At 43.3% G+C, this 16,344-nt stretch overlaps 1 protein-coding gene across 7 annotated transcripts in view; it reads right to left on the bottom strand.

The window, feature by feature from the left end:
* The window catches only part of DMC1 (DNA meiotic recombinase 1), a 52,724-nt gene that overhangs the window by 1,179 nt on the left and 35,201 nt on the right, over positions 1 to 16,344 (bottom strand). For 6 of the 7 annotated variants that reach the window (XM_005567289.5, XM_065522122.2, XM_074003765.1 and 3 more), the window contains one exon: positions 4,731 to 4,847. The exons of the other annotated variant lie outside the window; for it this stretch is intronic. In XM_005567289.5, coding sequence (XP_005567346.1) covers positions 4,731 to 4,847 — 117 coding nt within the window. The remainder of the gene's footprint in view (positions 1 to 4,730; positions 4,848 to 16,344) is intronic. 7 annotated transcript variants of the gene reach the window in all.

Genomic DNA, 16,344 nt, shown 5'->3' with positions numbered 1-16,344 from the left:
ATTTCTATAAATACTGTATTCAAGTCACAGGCATTATGCTCCCATCAGTCTGAGTCTCCAGAGACATCTGAGAGTTGGTACAACCAAATGTGGCCTACAGAACCTACCCACAAGTATTATTAACCCTCACAAACATTTATTGAGCAACTTCTATATATAAAGTTCTGAATGTCAAGAAAAATTACCCCAAACTTGGAAACAGATGAAAGGATAACTGGGTGTTTATTTATTTATTTTAATTTTTTTTTTTTTTTTTTGAGATGAAGTCTTGCTCTTGTCCCCCAGGCTGGAGTGCAATGGCGAGATCTCGGCTCACTGCAACCTCTGCCTCCTGGGTTCAAACAATTCTCCTGCCTCAGCCTCCCGAGTAGCTGGGATTACAGGCATCTGCCATCACGCCCGCCTAATTTTCATATTTTTAGTAGAGACGGGGTTTCACCATGTTGACCAGGCTGGTCTCGAACTCCTGACCTTAGGTGATCTGCCTGCCTCGGCCTCCCAAAGTGCTGGGATTACAGGTGTAAACCACTGCATCTAGCCAACTGGGTATTCTTTTAGTATAGTGTCAGGTATTGTATAGCAGCCCCTTCGGGGTTTATCTGATTCTATAGGGGTATGCACCTTTCTCATGACTGGACTAATGTAGGAGCAAACTGTAAAAGACTTTGTTTTTTTTTTTTTTTTTTTGAGGCGGAGTCTTCACTCTGTCGCCCAGGCTGGAGTGCAGTGGCACCATCTCGGCTCACTGCAAGCTCCGCCTCCCGGGTTCGCGCCATTCTCCTGCCTCAGCCTCCGGAGTAGCTGGGACTACAGGCGCCCGCCACCGCGCCCGGCTAATTTTTTGTATTTTAGTAGAGACGGGGTTTCACCGTGTTAGCCAGGATGGTCTCGATCTCCTGACCTCGTGATCCGCCCGCCTCGGCCTCCCAAAGTGCAGGGATTACAGGCGTGAGCCACCGCACCCGGCTGTAAAAGACTTTGAAATAAATTAAAAGATTACTGAGTACCTTCCGTGGAAACATAGGTTGTCTAGCATATCCTCCCAGGTTATCCAATTCTCTTTTTTTTTTTTTTTTGAGACAGAGTCTCGCTCTGTCGCCCAGGCTGGAGTGCAGTGGCGCGATCTTGGCTCACTGCAACCTCCGCCTCACGGGTTCAAGCGATTCTCCTGCCTCAGCCTCCTGAGTAGCTGGGACTACAGGAGCCCACCACCACACCTGGCAAATTTTTGTATTTTTAGTAGAGACGGGGTTTCACCATGTTGGTCAGCCTGGTTTCGAACTCCTGACCTTCCTGCCTCGGCCTCCCAAAGTGCTGGGGGATTACAGGTATGAGCCACCGCGCTCGGCCCCCATGTTATCCAATTCTGTGAGGGCTGTATGCCTTCCATTGTCTTTGATCTATTTTATAACTCCGTAAGTTGTAGAGAACTATGAGCAGTGCAAATTGTTTTGTCCAGAGAGATGTAAATCGTGTAAAGTGAAATGCAATTGATTATTTTCCTATAGATATTGACTCATTTTTCATCAATTTATATTTCATTTTGTTAGAGTAGGTAGTTAGGCAGACATGAGCAGGGAAGGAGAGCCCCCCTACCCCACCAGGAATGTAATGCAACCATCAGGTGATGGTCAGGTGGTTGTTAAACTGTCTCTTTAAAATAATAGGCTGGGTGTGGTGGCTCACGCCTGTAATCCCAGCACTTTGGGAGGCTGAGGTGGGCGGATCACTTGACATCAGGAGTTCGAGACCAGCCTGGCCAACATGGTGAAACCCCCTCTCTATTAAAAATACAAAAATTAGCTGGGCATGGTGGTGGGTGCCTGTGATCCCAGTTATTCAGGAGGCTGAGGCAGAAGAATTGCTTGAACCCAGGAGGGGGAGGTTGCAGTGAGCTGAGATCGTGCCACTGCACTCTAGCCTGGGCAAAAGAGGGAGGCTCCATCTCAAAAAAAAAAAAAAAAAAGATTATTTCAGTATTCCTTTGATTGACTACAATGTTCATTTGAATCACTGGTTTCCTCCTTAATTCAAGGGTTGAATAAAATCTTTGATACATGTTCATTTTATATTTATTTGCAAGAAAGTCAAGTTTTTAATTTTTTTAAAAATCATATTTTAGCAGTTACTGGACCCTATAGATTGTACAAAAGAGACAGAATCTTTACTTTTAAGGTGTCTAACAGGTGAGCTAAGACATATGACTAGATGAAACCATTTAGTTCGACGAAGTACATTTGTTTTTTGGGGTGTTTTTTTGAGACAAAGTCTCTGTTGCCCAGGCTGGAGTGCAGTGGCAGAATCTCGGCTCACTGTAACTTCCCCCTATTGGGTTCAAGCGATTCTCCTGCCTCAGCCTCCTGAGTAGCTGGGATTACAGGCACCCACCACCACGCCCGGCTAATTTTTGTATTTTTAATAGAGACGGAGTTTCACCATGTTGGCCAGGCTGGTCTTGAGCTCCTGACCTCAGGTGATCTACCTGCATCGGCCTCCCAAAGTGCTGAGATTACAGGCATGAGCCATTGCGCCTGGCCCAATGAAGTACATTTGTCACAAATTTCTAGAGCTTGCCAAAGCTCCATAAAACAGCATTTTGGTGGTGGGCGCCTGTAATCCCAGCTACCCGGGAGACTGAGGCAGGAGAATGGTGTGAACACGGGAGGCAGAGCTTGCAGTGAGCAGAGATTGCGCCAATGCACTCCAGCCTGGGCTACAGAGCGAGACTCCGTCTCAAAAAACAAAAAACATAGCATTTATGGGCCGGGTGCGGTGGCTCACGCCTGTAATCCCAGCACTTTGGGAGGCCAAGGTGGGAGAATCACCTGAGGTCGGGAGTTCAAGACCAGCCTGACCAACATGGAGAAACCCTGTCTCTATTAAAAATACAAAATTAGCAGATGTGGTAGTGCATGCCAGCAATTCCAGCTACTCGGGAGGCTGAGGCAGGAGAATCTATTGCAGTGAGCCAAGATCACTCCATTGCACTCCAGTCTGGACAACAAGAGCGAAACTCCTTCTCAAAAACAAAATCAACAACAGGCCAGGCGCGGTGGCTCATACCTGTAATCCCAGCACTTTGGGAGGCTGAGGCGGGCAGATCACGAGGTCAAGCGATCAAGACTATCCTGGCTAACACAGTGAAACCCCTTCTCTACTAAAAATACAAAAAAATTAGCTGGGCGTGGTGGTGGGTGCCTGTAGTCCCAGCTACTTGGGAGGCTGAGGCAGGAGAATGGCATGAACTGGGAGGCAGAGCTTGCAGTGAGCCGAGATCGCACCACTGCACTCCAGCCTGGGCGACAGAGCGAGACTCCATCTCCAAACAAACAAACAAAACAACAACAACAGCAACAACAACAAAAATGTAACATTTATGTATTATAATCTTTAACAGAGACAGATGGTGAAAAACAAAATGGTTGGAACAAAAACCATCTTAGATAGATGGGGGAACTGATTATTTAATATTTATTCAATAATAATACATAATAAGTACTATTGTGATTCATAGCAAACACCAGATTAAGAGCTCATCTGATCTTCAGGGAGCAGCTTTTCCCTCTCTAGGCTACCCTAGAGTTACTGCAAATCTTTGCTTTGTGGCTTGGGGTTGATCAGTCAGTCACAAATATGACACATCTACCATGTCCCAGGAACTGGGAATACACCGGTGAGGAAGCAAACCCTTAGGATTACTATCTAGAGGGGATGACATATGTTATACAAATCATTACCAATAAAATGAAAGTACGTTCCTTGAGGGCATGAACTAGTCTTTTTGTTTTGTTCACTGCTTTATCCCAAGAACCTAGAACAGTTAACATGTAGTAGTTTTTCTCTGTAAAAATTTATTAAATCTGTAATTCTTTATTTTTTTAAATTTTGTATTTTTTATTTTTTTAAGACAGAGTTTTGCTCTGTTGCCCAGGCTGGAGTGCAGTGCCACGATCTTGGCTCACTGCAACCTCCGCCTCCCGGGTTCAAGCAATTCTCCTGCCTCAGCCTACTGAGTAGTTGGGATTACAGGCGCCTGCCACCACGTCCGGCTAATTTTTGTAGTTTTAGTAGAGATGGTGTTCCACCGTGTTGGCCAGGCTGGTCTCAAACTCCTGGCCTCAGGTGATCCGCCCACCTTGGCCTCCCAAAGTACTAGGATTACAGGTGTGAGCCACTGTGCCGGGCCAAAATCTGTAATTCTTAATTAAACACATAAAGTGCTGAGAAAGAATATAGCATATAATATACTGAGTAACCTAGACTGTAAGGGTTAGGGAAAGGTTCCCCGAGAAAGTGATGTTTAAACTGAAACCTGAAAAACAAATGGAGTTAACTTGGCAAAAATACTTGATACTTACCTTGCACTTACTACACTTTAATTGGAATTGATGATTTCATTATCTAGGTGTATGCTTTGAAAGGTCAGGGAGCAAGTCAACGTGTCAACAGAATTCCTCAATCCCTAGTACCTAGCACACAGTAGGGACTTCCCAATAAATTGAATACTTTTTTTTATAAGGAAATTCAAATACACAGCATCTGCCAGTAATAATTATAGCCTTGCGGTGGCTCACACCTATAGTCACAACACTTTGGGTGGCCAAGGTGGGAGAACTGCTTGAGCCTAGGAGTTTGAGACCAGCTTGGGCAACATGGCAAAACCCCGTCTCTACACACACACACACACACACACACACACACACACACACAAAGAATAAAAAAAAAATTACCTATCATAAATCTTGGCAATTCTGAGCTCTCCTCTTCCCTTTCGCAAGCTTATTCTTGTTGTTGAAGCATGAGCCAGAATGTGTCCCCCAATGGGTTTTTTGGGATCTGCCTGAAAGCTGAATTAATAAAATACCTTTTCAGGTTTCATCATATGGACTATATATGGCAATATCTGCCATTACAAGGCAACCTTTCTGTGGTGGATGTCAGGAGTTGGAGTAAGTGTATATTCTAAACAAGCAGAGGCTTGTTCATAAACTAAGGAGTGGGGTGAGTTTTGGAGCTGCTATATACCTCATCTAGTCTAGGCTTCTGAGATTCCTATGATAGTTTATATTTTGTTTGACTTTTTCCTTTTTTTTTGAGATGGAGTCTAGCTCTGTCGCCCAGGCTGGAGTGCAGTGGTGTGCTCTCGCTCACTGCAACCTCTGCCTCCTGGGTTCAAGAAATTCTCCTGCCTCAGCCTCCCAGGTAGCTGGGATTACAGGCGCCCACCACCATGCCCAGCTAATTTTTTGCATTTTTAGTAGAGCCAAGGTTTCACTGTGTTGGCCAGGCTGGTCTTGAACTCCTGACCTCATGATCTGCCTGCCTCGGCCTCCCAAAGTGCTGGGGTTACAAGCGCAAGCCACCACGCCCAGCCTGACTTTTAAAAATGAGATTACTGGCCGGGTGAGGTGGCTCACGCCTGTAACCCCACCACTTTGGGAGGCCGAGGCGGGCGGATCACCTGAGGTTGGGAGTTCAAGATCAGCTTGACCAACATGGAGAAACCCTGTCTCTACCAAAAATACAAAATTAGCTGGGTGTGGTGGCACATGCCTGTAATCCCAGCTACTCAGGAGGCTGAGGCAGGAGAATCGCTTGAACCTGGGAGGTGGAGGTTGTGGTGAGCCGAGATGGCGCCATTGCATTCCAGCCTGGGTAACAAAAGCGAGACTCCGTCTCAAAAAATAAATAAATAAATAAATAAATAAATAATAAAGCACACTACATGGTAATTTTAAATGTATGGGTCTTATTCCCCAACTATACTCTAAATCTCTGTTCATCTTTGAAACTCCAGTGCCTGGAAAAGTGCCTATACTATACAGGGCACTCCATAAATATTGTGGAATAAATACAGAGATGACAATTTGGGACTCCCTAGTCTAGGTCCTTCTTGGACACAGATTTGTGTCATATCTTCAAAACTGCAATTCAGGGAACTTTTGAAGAGTGTTCTGACAGAGGCAAATATAAAAGAAGATAGATTCCCCCAGTTGAAGCACCATGCCTCCCATGCCATTATAGATAACCTAAACAAGACTGGGAAGCTAGAGCTTCTAGATGTGTAGTCATGATTTTTCTTCTTAGCAAACTATTGTTCGCTGTTACTAGTGTGGTACCCGATGTGCAAAAAAGAATAGAGACAATTGTTTGTCATTACTGTAGGTGAAGAGCCTGAATGTTAAGAACACTATTTCCAAAAGGAGATGATTTTGAATCACCCGAATGGGGAAATAAATTATAGCATTTGCAAAAGGGCAAAGAAAACATATAGGAATGAGGCTGGGCACAGTGGCTCACGCCTGTAATCCCAGCCCTTTGGGAGGCTGCGGCAGGTGGATCCCTTGAGCCCAGGAGTTCAAGACCAATCTGGACAACATGGTAAAACCCCATCTCTACAAAAAAATACAAAAATTAGCTGGGCAGGGTGGTGCGTGCCTGTAGTCCTGACTACTCAGGAGGCTGACGCAGGAAGATCTCTCGAGTCCAGGAAGTTGAGGCTGCGGTGAGTCGTGATTGTGCCACTGCACTCCAGTCACTCCAGCCTGGGTGACAGAGCAAGACCCTGTCCCAAAAGTAAAATAAAATATACAAAATAAAAAAAAAAAAAGAAAAAGAAAGATATTATGGGGATAAAAAAGTCTTAACAAATGATTCATAAACTAAGAAGTTATACTTAATCAAAATAGGCTGTGACATAGCAGCCTTAGCTCCAGGAGAATATCAAGCCAATTCAAATTTTGTTTGTTTGATATAATCCATAGGTTAAAAAGAAAGGAAAACAAACAAATTTTGTTTGTTCCACTAAGATGTTCGGGATTTTGTGTCAAATTTATGGATTTTTTTTTTTTTTTTGAGACGGAGTCTTACTCTGTTGCCCAGGCTGGAGTGCAGTGCCGTGATCGCAGCTCACTGCAATCGCCACCTCCCAGGTTCAAGTGATTCTCCTGGCTTAGCCTCCTGAGTAGCTAGTAGTAGATTACAGGCGCATGCCACCACGCCCGGCTAATTTTTGTATTTTTAGTAGAGATGGGGTTTCACCATGTTAGTCAGGCTGGTCTTGAACTACCTGACCTCATGATCTGCCCGCCTCAGCCTCCCAAAGTGCTGGGATTACAGGCATGAGCCACGACCACGCCTGGCCAAATTTATGGCTCTTAACCTTTCTTGTAGGTCACTAACACTTTGATAATTTAATAAAAACATTCCCCCCCCCAAAAAAAGGCACATATACACACACACAAAAATTTTTGTGTAAGTCTAGGAAATTCATAACCCCTTCTCTGGTGTACATGGGTATTAATAATAATAATAATAATAATAATAACTAAGATTTACTGAGTCCTTGCTACGTGGCAGACATTCTTCTAAGTCATCACATTTTTCCCTTTGCTTGAATTCCATATCTAGTAAATAATTTCAGATCAAAATTTGGATTCCTATTGAGGTCTACTTACAGGGAGAGAATGTGCTGGTCACATGAATCTCGAATGTAGTTACATTTTCATTATCAATAAACTGGCCCCCTGGTTCTTCATTCAGTCTCATGAGCTTGATTAATGTGTGTCTGCTCCCAAGAAACAGATTGGTTCTTAGTAGGCTGACCAAATCAAACCTCTGCCTGCAAGGCTGAGGGCTCTGGACTATGGTCAATTCACTGGAAAAATGGATACATCCCTGCAAAACCTCTCAGGTGACAGCATACCAGCCATTCCCGAGGCAGAAGCAGCCCTGATATGAGCACTGGAGTTAGACCTGGGTTCAAATTCTGGCTTTTTAGCCATATGACTTGAAGAAAATTGTTTAACCATTCTAAATCTCTGTTTCTTCTTTTGTTATTTTTTTTTTTAGACGGCATCTTTCTCTGCTGCCCAGGCTAGAGTTCAGTGCCAGGATCTCAGCTCACTGCAGCCTCAGCCTCCCAAGTTCAAGCGATTCTCCTGCCTCAGCCTCTGGAGTAGCTGGGACTACAGGCACCTGCCATCATGCCCGGCTAATTTATGTGTTTTCAGTAGAGACAGAGATTCACAATGTTGGCCAGGCTGGTTTTGAACTCCTGACCTCAAGTGATCCACCCACCTCGGCCTCCCAAAGTGTTGGGATTAGAGGTGTGAGCCACTGCACTGGACCTCCTTCTCCTTTTTTTTTTTTTTTGAGACGGAGTCTTGCTGTGTCACCCAGGCTGGAGTGCAGTGGCACAATCTCAGTTCACTGCAAACTCTGCCTCCTGGGTTCAGGCAATTATCCCTGCCTCAGCCTCCCAAGTAGCTGGGATTTTGCCATGTTAGTCAGGCTGGTCTTGAACTCCTGACCTCAGGTGATCTGCCTGCCTCAGCCTCCCAAAGTGCTGGGATTACAGGTGTGAGTCACCATGCCTGGCCTTATTTCTTCATTTTTAATGGGGGATAATAACTGTAATAGTTGTAAAATAAAATGAAATAATTCGGGTAAGGCATAAGTTCAGTGACTACAATTATTTACCTGCTTTCCTAATCCTGACTTAAACATTTATTACCTATATTACCTTGGGCTACCTTTATGAACCTCAGTTTCTTTCACTATAAAATGAGAGTAAAAAGACTTTACCTCTTAGGGCATTGTGAGGATTCAAGATATATTGAATCTTTTTTTTTTTTTTGAGACAGAGTCCACTCTGTCACCCAGGCTAGAGTGCAGTGTCATGATCTTGGCTCATTGCAAACTCCACTACCCAGGCTGAAGTGATTCTCCTGCCTCAGCCTCCTGAGTAGCTGGGATTGCAGGTGTGTGCCACCACACTGAGCTAATTTTTTTGTATTTTTAGGATGTGGAGTTTCACCATGTTGGCCAGGATGGTCTCAAACTCCTGACCTTAAATGATCCGCCTGCCTTAGCCTCCCAAAGTGCTGGGATTACAGGTGTGAGCCACTGCACCCGGCCTGAATCTCGAATAGCATACATAAAAGCCTCCTATGTGCCAGGAACTATACCTGTTCACTTACATACGTTTGTTCTATCCTTACGGCAATCTTGGCACATAAGAGATCCTCGATAAAGGATAATTATTGGCTGGGCACAGTGGCTCACACTTGTAATCCCAGCATGTTGGGAGGCCAAGGTGGGCAGATCGCCTGTTTGATCCCTTGGAGGCCCACGAGTTTGAGACTAGGCTGGCAACAGGGTGAAACCCTGTCTGTACAAAAAATACAAAAAATGAGCTCGGTGTGGTGGCATGTGCCTGGTTCTGTGCTGTCTTGGAGGCTGAGGTGGGAGGATCGCTTGAGCCTGGGAGTCCAAGGCTGCAGTGAGCTAAGATCATGCCACTGCACTCCAGCCTGGGCAACAGAGACGCTGTCTCAAAAATTAAACTAAACTAAACTAAACTAAAATAATACATAGGATAACTATTATTTAACTAAACAATTCAGCTAAAACAGTCACTCTGTCAGTGAAAAGTAGACCAGGAAACTTTTCTTTAAGTTTCTTTGAACTTCCTGACTATTACAGCAGTTATAACCAAGTCTTGAGGTGAAGTACAAGAAGGTGTAATAGCATTCCACATTCTTTTAGAGGGCTTTAATTTTCTTCTATTTCTGACCAAGCAAAAACAGCTTCAGAAAACCACCCACAACCCTCCTTGAGCCTATCGTCTTATTTCCTCTACTTTTATATTTTCTTCTCTTCTTCTCTCTTCCTTTTGTCAGGGAACTGGGGAGTATGGCGAGGAGGGGGAAGAGATGGAGGTGGATATTAGTAATAAAGAGGGGATGAGAATATTTCATTTCTCCCCCTCTGGTTGAACAGGATATGGCATATTACCTTGTTGAGGGTAAGACCCAAAACAGCCTGACCTGGCAATGTCAAATTAGGATGCTGGAGTCATGAAACATATAGAGTTATGGTATAGGATGGGGAGGATGGTACAGTGAGGTTCAAGTAGCATTAACTTTGATGTCAAAGATACCTGGGTTCAAATCCTGTCTCCCACATTCTTAAATTCTGGGATTGGGCAAGCACTAAGTATTCTGAGCCTCTGTTTCCACCTTTATAAATTAGGAATAATCATTATGCCTACCTTAAATACTGATTGGAGTGTGGATCTTGAGGGGCATGAGCAAGGGCAAGCTTGAGGGACAATAAGTACTCCTGGTACTTTTCACTTGCTAAGGAGTGAGGTTACAAATGGCATTTTCGAGAAGTGGTCCATTGAGGAGAGAAAGATTGAACTTGCCCAAGAATGAGGAGGCTTTTTTTTGAGATGGAGCCTTGCTCTGTCACCCAGGCTAGAGTGCAGTGGCAGGATCTTGGCTCACTGCAACCTCTGCCTCCTGGGTTCAAGCAATTCTCCCTGCCTTAGCCTCCCAAGTAGCTGGATTACAGGAACCCGCCACCGCACCAGGCTAATTTTTGTATTTTTAGTAAAGATGCAGTTTCGCCATGTTGGCCAGGCTGGTGTCGAACTCCTGACCTCAGGTGATCCACCTGCCTCAGCCTCCCAAAGTGCTGGGATTACAGTTGTGAGCCATGCCTGGCAGGGGAGGCTTTGAGATTTTGGGAAGACGGGGGAAAGGGGAGTACCGCCAAAGGAGAAGAATTTTGAGGAAAGAGAAGAGATGGTTAAAAAAAAAAAGGACATGCTTAAGAAGTTTTATTAAGTAATTCTCCCCTCTGTCTTCTTCCAAAATATGCATGAAAATATATACTTTTTTCAACATTTTAAAGATGGAATTCTGGGTTCTTTTTTTGGTGGGGAGGTGAGATGGGGAGGGATTCAACAACATACTGAGATTGGTTTCACAAAAACAACAGGGAGCCTCCAAGGAGGCTGTGAGTTACATTGGGTCACATGATAATTAGATAAGATGATGCATAAAAGCACCTGGCACATGGTAAGTAATCAATAAATATAAATTAATTTTGAGAGGGAGGAAAATGAAGTTCCAATAGTTCAAATCACTTGTACAAGGTCACCATGCTAGTGACCCTGGTTTAATGTTTTTTCTCTAATCATGTTGCCTCTAATTTATGCTAATGATGTTGGATCAGAAGGTGACATCCTTAGGACAGGTGTGGTGGCTCACACCTCTAATCCCAGCACTTTGGGAGGCCAAGGCAGGCGGATCGCCTGAGGTCAGGAGTTCAAGACCAGCCTGGCCAACATGGTGAAACCCTGTCTCTACTAAAAATACAAAAATTAGCCAGGTGTGGTGGAGTGCTCCTGTAATCCCAGTTACTCAGGAGGCTGAGGCAGGAGAATCTCTTGAACCTGGGAGGTGGAGGTTGCAGTGAGCCAAGATCATGCCACTGCACTCCAGCCTGGGCAACAACAAACAAAAAAAAAGAAGGTGACATCCTTAAGAGAATAAACTGACTGTACATTTATAAGACTGCCAGTGTTCTAAGGTGACTTTTTGTTTTCCTAAAACAAATACACAAATGAAGTAGGTGGCAACATCACGGTCTTATTTGTTGTTCATCTTGTTATTTGCCCCAGTGTGAGACCTTATGGGCTGATACTTTGACTTTTTATCTCCAAGTCTTCATCAACTAGATCATTACAGTTCTAAAGTCTGTATTTGTAAGCCTCATCTAGGAGCTACTCCTCTTGCTGTATTGTATGGCAGCTCCTTGCCTCTATAACTTCGTTCCTTTTTAATACAATGTGCGATCAAGTATAATACATGGGATATAACCCTCAATTACTGTCAGGGTACTTGCGGACTCATACCAATTATAGTGATATTTCCCTGACAGGCCCCAGAGGAGCTGCAGCTTGGAGTTTCCCAACACTGAGAAACAAAGATATTTTCTTTATGGGAGGTTTCCTAATAGCATTTAAAATCTTTTAGTTTAAAATTGTCCTTTTTTTCCCCCATTTAGCTGTGGCAACTTTTATGCTTTATATAAAGACAAGCATTTAATTTGTATTGTTATAATTTAATATACTTTATTAACATACCAATTATAGTGAACCTTGTTTCCTAACAATTCAGCTACGTGGAGGAGATGATGTTTCAGAGTTGACTTACCCAGTAAAAATACTAGCCTTTGTTACTTTGTCTAGCACTTTACTTAGCTTCTTCATTTTCAGTCTCCTCCCCATTCCAACTCCCTCTTCAATTATCTGTCACCTCTCCATTTCTTTCATTGTCTTATTGGAATTAATTCAAAATTGTTTTACTCTTTTTGAAACTTTCTACAAATATAAGAAAAATAACCCCTATCTGATCTAATTTCCACTGATTTCCTTTGCCTTCTAACTCTAGAGTGACAGTTTTGGCCTCTTCAATGCTCCCTCCCGACACCTGAAGAAAGAACATTGCTCTTTAACTTGTACTGTTTTATTTGAATGCAACCCACTTCCTCCCTCTGAGCCAATGAGTCATTTTCTCTTTTTAAAGTCAGCCTTAAAAATCTTCCATTTCTCTTCGGTTTAAAATTATTCTCTTTGTGAAGCACTTCATGTCCTGTGTATGAAAGTCACCCCATAAAACAGATGATTGCCTTAACCACTCAACGACTATACTATAGACACTATAGACAATGTGTGACTTACCAAGACTAAACTTTTGAGTTGAACGGACATCATTTATTTTCCTTCTTTCTTTTTTTTATTTTTGAGACAGAGTCTCACTCTGTCACCCAGGCTGAAGTGCAGGGGTGAGATCTCAGCTCACTGTAACCTCCCCTGCCGGGTTCAAACCATTCTTATGCCTCAGCCTCCTGAGCAGCTGGGATTACAGGCACACGTCTTTACACCCGGCTAATTTTTATGTTTTTAGTAGAGATGGGGTTTCGCCATGTTGGCCAGGCTGGTCTCGATCTCCTGACCTCGTGATCTACCTGCCTTGGTCTCCCAAAGTGCTGGATTACAGGAGTGAGCCACCGCACCCAGCCACAATAATTTTTTTTTTGAGACAGCTTCTCACGCTCTTGCCCAGGCTGGAGTGTAGTGGTGCAAACATGGCTCACTGCAGCCTTGACCTCCCAGGCTCAAGCAATCCTCCTGCCTCAGCCTCCTCGCAAGTAGCTAGGACTACAGGCATTTGCCACCATGCTTGGCTAATTTTTTTATTTTTTGTAGAGATAAGGTCTCTCTATGTTGCCCAGGCTCCTGGGCTCAAGCAGTCCTTCTGCCTCAGCCTCCCAAAGTGCTGGGATTACAGGTGTGAGCTACCATGCTTGGCCGAGGCCAGGATTTTTGTCTTTTTTGTTCACTAGTGAATTCTCAGAATATTGTTACATAGTAGATTTTCAATAAATATTCATTGAGTGAATAAATGATTGATTTCCCCTCCTCAATCTTTTAAATTGCTTAATACCATTTGAGTAGTTAATATTTTTCATAAGAATCTCTTGTAACTAAGTAGAAAATACTTATAAAATGGTCTTGAGGCCAAGCGCGGTGGCTCATGCTTGTAATCCCAGCACTTTGGGAGGCTAAGGCGGACGGATCACGAGGTCAGGAGATTGAGACTATCCTGGCTAACTCGGTGAAACCCCATCTCTACTAAAAACACAAAAAATTAGCCTGGCGTGGTGGCAGGCACCTGTAGTTCCAGCTACTAGGGAGGCTGAGGTGAGAGAATGGCGTGAACCCGGGAGGCGGAGCTTGCAGTGAGCCGAGATCGTGCCATTGCACTCCAGCCTGAGTGACAGAGCGAGACTCCGTCTCAAAAAAAAAAAAAAAGAAAAGGGGGCCTTGAAAAGTGATAGATAGATATCAAACTGCAAAAGATTAAGCAAAAGGTTAAGGGTAAGTTTGGAAAATGCCTAAAGAGAGACACATTAATTTCAATACAATTTACAGAATTTACTCCAGCATATCAAATATCTTTTTATATATATATATGTCAATGATTCATTTAATCTGCTACCACACGATGTATTGCTTCTGTTTTAAAGTAATAGCACTTTGTATTGCAACCATCAGAGTAATAATTAATTTATTCTAATTTAGGCAAGAATCTTCAATGGATGCGAATATAAATACATGAAAGCTGATTGCAGAGGAAGATATTTACACAGTCTCAAATTATCACCCCACAAATTACTAATTAAATGCAAAACGGAATTTTTGTAATTTTCTTTTACAATGGAGACCTCATGTGAATATCATTTTAATCATATGATCAGAATTAATATCACTAATAATGGGACAAACTGCCATCATGTGCCTCCTGATATGATATACTGAGAAGGGCTTAATATTGCTTATGTAGTTTTCCTGTCAAAATGTTTAACATTTTAAATAATGAAGAAAAAAATCAACTTCAAATTGAGGGACATTGCAAAACAGCCTGTGTTCTACAAAAATGTCAGTGCCACAAAAGTCTAACAAAGTGGCCGGGCGCGGTGGCTCAAGCCTGTAATCCCAGCACTTTGGGAGGCCGAGACGGGCGGATCACGAGGTCAGGAGATCGAGGCCATCCTGGCTAACATGGTGAAACCCCGTCTCTACTAAAAAATACAAAAAACTAGCCGGGCGAGGTGGTGGGCATCTGTAGTCCCAGCTACTCGGGAGGCTGAGGCAGGAGAATGGCGTAAACCCGGGAGGCGGAGCTTGCAGTGAGCTGAGATCTGGCCACTGCACTCCAGCCTGGGCAACAGAGTGAGACTCCATCTCAAAAAAAAAAAAAGTCTAACAAAGTTTGAAGAGCTGTTCTGATTAAAGGAGACTAAAGAGACATGACAGTTACACGCAGTGCATGTTCTTTAATTGATCCTGAATTGAATGCAAAACAAAAAAACCCCAACAACTATAAAGGACATTATTGGAGCAATTGGAGACACTTGAATACAATTGTATATTAGATAACATTATTATGCCAATGTTAGAATTTCTGTTTTTTTTTTTTTTTTTTTTGGTTTTTTTTTTTTGAGACGGAGTCTCGCTCTGTCGCCCAGGCTGGAGTGCAGTGGCCGGATCTCAGCTCACTGCAAGCTCCGCCTCCTGGGTTCACGCCATTCTCCTGCCTCAGCCTCCCGAGTAGCTGGGACTACAGGCGCCCGCCACCTCGCCCGGCTAGTTTTTTGTATTTTTTTTAGTAGAGACGGGGTTTCACCGTGTTAGCCAGGATGGTCTCGATCTCCTGACCTCGTGATCCGCCCGTCTTGGCCTCCCAAAGTGCTGGGATTACAGGCTTGAGCCACCGCGCCCGGCCTAGAATTTCTGAATGTGATAATTGTATTGTGGCTATGTAGAAGAACATCATTCTTAGAAGAGATATGCTGAAGTATTAAGAGGTGAAGTGTCATAATGTCTGCCAATAATTTCCAGTGGTTCAGAAGAAACTTCTCAAATGACTCAACAAAAAATACATATACAGGCTGGGCGTGGTGGCTCACACCTGTAATCCCAGCACTTTGGGAGGCTGAGGTGGGTGAACCACCTGAGGTCAGGAGTTCAAGACCAGCCTGGCCAACATGGTGAAACCCTGTCTCTATTAAAAATTAAAAAATTAGCCAGGCGTGGTGACCCTCCAGCTACTCGGGAGGCTGAGGCAGGAGCATCACCTGAGCCTGGGAGGCAGAGGTTGCAGTGAGCAGAGATGGTGCCACTGCATTGCAGCTTGGGTGACAGAGTGAAACTTTGTCTCATAAAAAAAAAAAAGAAAAAAGAAAAAGAAAACATTTTTAAAAAGCATTATCATGAATTTAGATTTGTTTTGCTTTGTTTGAGACAGTCTTGCTCTGTCTCCCAGGCTGGAGTGCAGTGGTGTGAATTTAGGATTATTTTGATTGCTTATTCAGACACATAATGCTCAAAATTTGTTATGGTGGCAACAAACCTTTCTTTGATTTTTCTATTTTTATTATCCTACTTTAGCTCTCTGTGTCTTTCTATTCACTGCCGTGTTTCAGAGCCATCGATGGTTATGTCATGTGCACAACACTTCAACAAATTCTGAATATGCCTAATGTGAACTGAAGTTCTTTTTCTTCAAACAGGAGACTTCTCCCATAGGGCCTCTGATAAATATATCTCATATATATCCTGTAGAATGATGACTTTTTTGTTTTTATGTATGGTTTTTATTGCACTGATAAGCTGCAATATTAGTTTTTATTTCCCTAGGATCTATTTCTTATCGTCCTCCCATACCCCTTTAGCCCTAGACCAAAGAGAAGCCCAAAGTACTGCTGAAAATGATTAAAGTATCGCTTTATTCTATAAAGAACTAGAGAAAAATAGATTCTGGATATCAAGTGATATTTACAATTATGAAGTAATATACGCTGTGCAATACAGTGATTTTTTTTTTTTTGAGATGGAGTTTTGCTCTTGTTGCCCAAGCTGGAGTGCAATGGCGTGATCTTGGCTCACTGCAACCTCTGCCTCCTGGGTTCAAGTGATTCTCCCAC

Source organism: Macaca fascicularis, chromosome 10, assembly GCF_037993035.2.
Source record: "Macaca fascicularis isolate 582-1 chromosome 10, T2T-MFA8v1.1".
Taxonomy (NCBI): Eukaryota; Metazoa; Chordata; class Mammalia; order Primates; family Cercopithecidae; genus Macaca; species Macaca fascicularis.
The sequence above is the reverse complement of the archived record's forward strand: the minus strand, read 5'-3'. Positions and strand labels throughout refer to the sequence as shown.